This window comes from Ursus arctos, unplaced genomic scaffold (assembly GCF_023065955.2).
Source record: "Ursus arctos isolate Adak ecotype North America unplaced genomic scaffold, UrsArc2.0 scaffold_22, whole genome shotgun sequence".
Lineage (NCBI taxonomy): Eukaryota > Metazoa > Chordata > Mammalia > Carnivora > Ursidae > Ursus > Ursus arctos.
The window spans coordinates 18,627,789-18,634,029 of NW_026622897.1; the positions used below are offsets into that span (position 1 = coordinate 18,627,789).

General features: G+C 42.8%; 1 protein-coding gene across 1 annotated transcript; it reads left to right on the forward strand.

The window, feature by feature from the left end:
• The first annotated feature begins 4,009 nt into the window (after positions 1–4,009).
• On the forward strand, positions 4,010–4,954 carry LOC113259778 (olfactory receptor 4D5). The gene has a single exon (XM_026505275.4). It carries the CDS (start codon positions 4,010–4,012, stop codon positions 4,952–4,954), a length of 945 nt encoding a protein of 314 aa, XP_026361060.3.
• The last annotated feature ends 1,287 nt before the right edge of the window (positions 4,955–6,241 follow it).

Sequence of the window (6,241 nt, forward strand, 5' to 3'; positions counted from 1 at the left end):
TGGTATTTGCCTGAGCAAGTCTTTATTTCTCTTTAATGCTTAAAGGATAATTTTGCTGGATTTAGAATTCTGGGCTGGTGCTCTTTTTCTCTCAACGCTTGTTTAAATGTATCGATCAGTCCACTTATTTCCTGCTTTCTTGGTTTCTGACAAGCCTTGCCCTCTAATTCTCGTTTTTTGTTCCTCTTTTGTTGAGAATTTTTTCCCTCTGATTTCTATCAAGATTTTTCTCCTTGACTTTGGTTTTCTGTTGTTGACTATGATATACTTTATGTGGGAAACAAAGGCAAAAGAAAAATGAAATTTCCTTTCTGCCTACAGCCCACTGACAAGTCCTTGAAACAGGCAAAGTGACATTCCTCGAGAAAGTCAGCTGCCTCCATGTTAGTACTTCGCTAAGGGCAAAAGGCAATTTTAGCCTGACCCCCAGGATCCTGTAAGTCTACTTTAACATATAAAAATTCCTTTGGAAACTTCCTTTACCTCTAACCCTCCCAAGATACATGTTGGCAAACATCCCCCAACCATATGGCCCGTTGATATACTCCTGAAGGGTCTCCTGACTAAGGTTTTATTAGACCTTTCCCCAACAACAGCTAGCCCCTCAAGGTCCTGGAAACCTTGCTTCCAAAATTCCTTAGAGACTTACGCTATCCCTAACCCCCTCCCAACTTGAAAGCGTATAATGGGTCACTCCTCATGACTCCAGTGCAGCTCTTTCTGCCCACAGGTCCTGTCCCCGTGCTTTAATAAAATCATATTTTTTTTTTTTAAAGATTTTATTTATTTATTTGACAGAGACAGAGACAGCCAGCGAGAGAGGGAACACAAGCAGAGGGAGTGGGAGAGGAAGAAGCAGGCTCATAGCAGAGGAGCCTGATGTGGGGCTCGATCCCAGAACGCCGGGATCACGCCCTGAGCCGAAGGCAGACGCTTAACCGCTGTGCCACCCAGGCGCCCCTAAAATCATATTTTTGCACCAACGATGTCTCAAGAATTCTTTCTTGGTTGTCGGCTCTGAACCCTGACATCTTTCCTACATCATAACTATACACACACACATATACATATATATATTTTTTTATTTTTTAAAATTTTTGCTGTTCTGTTTGGTGTGCTGTGCCCTCCCTGGACCTATGGTTTCATGTATATCATGATTTTCAGAATATTCTCAGCCATTTTTAGTTTGAGTACTTCTTTTACTCCATTCCGTTGTTCCTTCTGGTATTCCAATTACATGTATGTTGCCCCTTTTAAAACTATCCTAAAGTTCTTGGGTGCTCTTCTCTTTTTCTCTTTGCCATTTTTATCCTCTGCATTTCAGCTTGGGAAGTTTCTACTGACCTACTTTTAAGCTTACTTGTTCTTTCCTTGGCTGTGTCCAGCTTACTGAAGAGCCCATCACAGGCATTCTTTACTTCTGTTACAGTGTTTTGGACTTCTGGCATTTCATTTGTATACTTTTATAAAATTTCCATCCCTCTCCTTACATTACCGGTATGTCCTTGCAGTTTGCTCACTCTCTCTAATGGAGCCTGTAACATTGTTAATCACAGCGGTTTCAACTTCCTTGCTTGATAATTCTAATATCTGTACGATAGATGAGTCTTGGTTCCGTGGCTTACTTCGTCTCTTCAGACTGCTTTTGCTTGACTTTTAGCATGCCTTGTGATTTTTTGTTGAAAGCCGAATGTGGAATCATAGGGAAGAGTCAGGTCATAGGAACTGAGGTAAAGAGACTTTAGTGCGAGAATTTACGTGAATCTGGCTAGTAGTTTGCTGTAGTTGTAGGAGTCAGAAGTTTCAAGTTACTCTTGTCTCCTGCATTGCCTTTAAGAGGTAGTCTGTGTCTTGTGGCTGTTTCAGCTGCCACCCGCTATCTTCACACTGGAGCCGGGCTGGTGTGGGGGTAAGGTCCCTGAAGGAGGGAAGCATTCTATAATCTTGTGATTAAACTTCAGTCCAGTGGGCCTGCATCCCTACACTCACCCCCGTAGGTGACACAACAAAGCTGTAGGGTGCTGAAGTGGGAGAAAGGTCGTTTTCCCGGGTGGGAGATGGCTCTAGTAAAGTCTTTTTTAGGTATATTTTCTTATGGAGAATTATCTAGGCCTATTTCACTCTTTTTTTTTTTTTTAAAGACTTTTTATTTACTTATTTGAGAAAGATAGAGAGAGTGAAAGAGAGAGAGAGACAGCACAAGCAGGGGGGAGAGGCAGAGGGAGAAGCAGACTCCCCACTGAGCAGGGAGCCCGATGCAGGGCTCGATCCCAGGGATCCCTGAGATTGTGATCTGAGCTGAAGGTAGATGCTTAACTAACTGAACCACCCAGGTGCCCCTCCCTCTTGTTACTCCTCCTCTCACCCTGCCATTGCCAGGAGAGTATCTTTCTTCACTCTTGACTATGGAAATGGAGCCTACGAAAGTGTAGGGCTTCCCTAAGATGGCAGCTCCCAGGAGTTCCCCACTCAGCCTCCAGCAATTTGTCAAAATTGCTATTTACGTGCTCCTAACAGTGTTTGATTCCGGTGGCTCTGTGCCAGCTAAGCAGGTCTCTGCTATGATTCTCTCTTGCTTCCCTCGTCTCTCCAGGTTTTGAAGGGAGTGTTTTGCTCTGTGACCTCCATTCTCTGAAGGCTCCAAGAAAAGTCACTGCCTTTCATTCTGTTTAGCTTTTTCCTGCTGCAAGGATAACAGTATTGACTTCCAAGTTCCTCACATGTTTAAGCTGAAACCGGAAATCCCAACTTTGTGTATTTGGAAGCTTTCGTTAAAATGAAGATAAAATAAGTACGTAGAGATTAATAAAGAAAATAAAGGAAACATGGGGTGAGCATGGCAAGTTCAAGGAACTTCAAGTAGCCTGGGGTGCTAGATCATAGTGCATGTGGAAGGGGGCTAGGAATAAAATGACAAAACTGGAGGGGTGGGCAGCTGTCAGAAGGTGAAGGTCCTATGCAGAGCGCGACATGTTAGAGCACTTGTGTCTTATTTTCTAAAATCCTTAGTGTTTAGTAAATAAAAGATGCTTAAGAAATGCATATTGAAGAAAGAACAAAGGAAGGAAAATATACTTGAAAAGTCATACTTAAAATTAAGTGTGGCATGATACTTCACATTTCTTTTGAAATGAAGAGATTCATTCTAGAATTCTTACAAATAGCCAGTTGTCTCAGTATTTTAAAAAAATGCTTAAACATATAAAAACACCTTTTATATTTTTAAGGTTTTTAAATGTTGAGGCAGCTTGCATTTATATAGTGATTTTTTTTTTACCTTCAAACAACATTTATGGCCTTTTCCTGCTGCTTCTCATACGAATAAGAAATTATTCTTTGGATGCTGTCCCCCAAATTAAGAGTGACACACAAGCTTTTCAGGGGTGGTTCAACATTCTAGTACCCTTCCCTATATTTCCCCGGGGACTATAGTTTCTCTGGGTTTCCCAGAGCCCCTGGATAGGAAGCTCCTTCTTCCACATGTTTTCTTATCTAACTTCAGAAAAACAGTAGTTCACGACCCTTGTATGTTTAAATATTTGGCCAGTGGGAATTTTTTGGGTTTTCTAAATAAAGGCCACCTGTAGCTATACAATATTAGAGCACAGGAGACCTTGCAGGCATCCTGGCTAGTGCACATCATGGATGAGGGAAGTGAGACTTAAATAATTTTGGAAGATTGTTCCTGTTTATACAGCTGGCTACTGGGAGAAGTGAGATTCACTCTCAGGGTAGCAGTTTTGAGGGCTGATTATTTTTGATTTTCATGAACTAGAAAGAGTATCGGTGGTACCCCAAGTTTTCGGCACCTGGCGTTTGCTTACACCAGTGTATGAAGTTCAAATGCTTGGCTTCCTCTTGATACTCACAACATTCATCTTAGAATAAATGAGACAGGAGAAAATTCCCCAGAGAGAGCAGAGGAAATTATTGCAGAGAAGTTTGTGGGGCCCATGATGAATATGTCCATTTTCCTCAGCAGGTTCACTGACCAAGTCAGTCCAAGCAGATGAATCCGGCAAATCATTCCCAAGTGACAGGCTTCGTCCTCCTGGGGCTCTCTCAGGGATGGGAGCTCCGCTTCCTCTTCTTCACTGTCTTCTCCGTTGTGTATCTGTTGACTGTAACGGGAAATCTCCTTATTGTGGCCATAGTGACCTCTGACCCACGCCTCCACACAACCATGTACTTTCTCTTAGGCAATCTTTCTTTCCTAGACTTTTGCTACTCTACCATCACGGCACCTAGGATGCTGGTTGACTTGCTCTCGGGCCACCCCATCATTTCCTTTGGCAGCTGCCTGACTCAGCTCTTCTTCTTCCACTTCATTGGAGGCATCAAGATCTTCCTGCTGACGGTGATGGCCTACGACCGCTATGTTGCCATCTCCCAGCCCTTACGCTACACGCTTATTATGAACAGGACTGTCTGTGGGCTCCTCATGGTAGCCTCCTGGGTGGGGGGCTTCATCCATTCCATTGTACAGGTTGGACTGACTATCCAGCTACCATTCTGTGGGCCTGACAAGCTGGACAACTTTTACTGTGATGTGCCTCAGCTGATCAAATTGGCCTGCACAGATACCTTTGTCTTAGAGCTACTGATGGTGTCTAATAATGGCCTGGTGACTTTGATGTGTTTTCTGGTGCTCCTGGGATCCTACACGGCACTGTTGTTCATGCTCCGAGGCCACTCACGGGAAGGCCGCAGCAAAGCCCTATCCACCTGTGCCTCCCATATTGCTGTGGTGACCTTAATCTTTGTGCCTTGTGTCTACATCTATGCGAGGCCATTTCGGACATTCCCTATGGACAAGGCGGTCTCTGTGCTGTACACAATGGTCACTCCCATGCTGAATCCTGCCATCTATACCCTGAGAAACAAGGAAGTGATCATGGCCATGAAAAAGCTGTGGAGGAGGCAAAAAGACCTTCTGGGTCCCCTGGATCACTGACCCCCGGATTAGCAGAGGCAAAGCCTAAGAATCTGAGAGCTGCTTCAGTGTAGGAACCTGCTCGAGAAGACCTACGAAGTAGCTAAAACTACTTGTCCACGCAATGACTTGCTCTACTACCTGCTTCTCTATTGTTCTCAACCTCAGCCAAGTTCTGGGGACCCAGACTTTTAACACAGCTAGAAAATGGAATGAGTATCCTAGAACTTCTCCCAAGTGCCTCCTAGAGAAAAAGTCTCAGGTGCTCTGCAGAAAAGGTGTTTGACTCAGATGGCACTTGGCCATATGATGATGGCGGCCCTACTGAGAAAGTTCCCGCTTCATAGAGGTGGTACATCTGGTGTTTCTTTTCTGATATTTCTTCTTGGACACAAAATATATCTGAAGAGCTCAAAACAATTATAAACTACCTGGAGACAGGAGGGATCTGGAGGTTAACATAAATGTGGGATACTGAGCTCTGATTTCAGAAGGCTGATTGAATTCAATGTCAATGAAGAGAAGGGGAATTGTCTTGGGAAAATTACTTCCTATTCATAGTTTTTAAGGTAGTCACCATCATCATGATCTAAATAATATTTGTTAAGAACTTACTCTGTGCCAGGCATTGTATCAAGTGATTTACATTTACTATTTATTTTAGTTCTCTCAACATTCTTATGAGGTAGGTATCATCTTCACTTTAAAGATGAATCTCTGGCAGCTGAGACATTGAGTAATTTATATAAGTCTCTAGAGCTTGTTTGTGGAACCCAACCCAGGTCTGTTTAATTTTGGAACCTAAGTTCTTAATAATATCTAACACTCTTTGTAGCTACTAAGGGCCACTATGTCTTTGTGCGTTTGTGCCAGTTGAATTGGTATCATGGGTAGAGATAAAATATCCTAACTTGGGTTTGGTCTATTGTAGATGGGAGAGTGAAACATACTGGATTTTGGAATGCAGAGACCTGGAGTAAAAGATCATTTGTTGACAGCTGAACCCAATGAAAAATGCAGAATTGGAAAAGTAGATTATCTCTGAGTCCCTAAATAAGGAGAGGTGCAAGATAGTATATAAGTACTCCTAAAAGCTCTACTGCAATTTAAAGGAAATGGAGAAATGTCTCTCTATTCACCCCTCACACCTTAACTCCCTGATCCATATTCCTCCATCTCCTACCACCGAGTTAACCATTTGGCTTCTTAACTTTATCATAGGACCTGCACCTTTTTATCTTCACTCCCATTCCTGAGAATCAATTTTAAAATAAAACAAAGCAATGTTTTGTTTATTTATGTTGAATG

Excerpts from the sequence above, each read along its gene's own strand:
- LOC113259778 (XM_026505275.4), top strand. The coding sequence starts at position 4,010 with ATGAATCCGGCAAATCATTCCCAAGTGACAGGCTTCGTCCTCCTGGGG.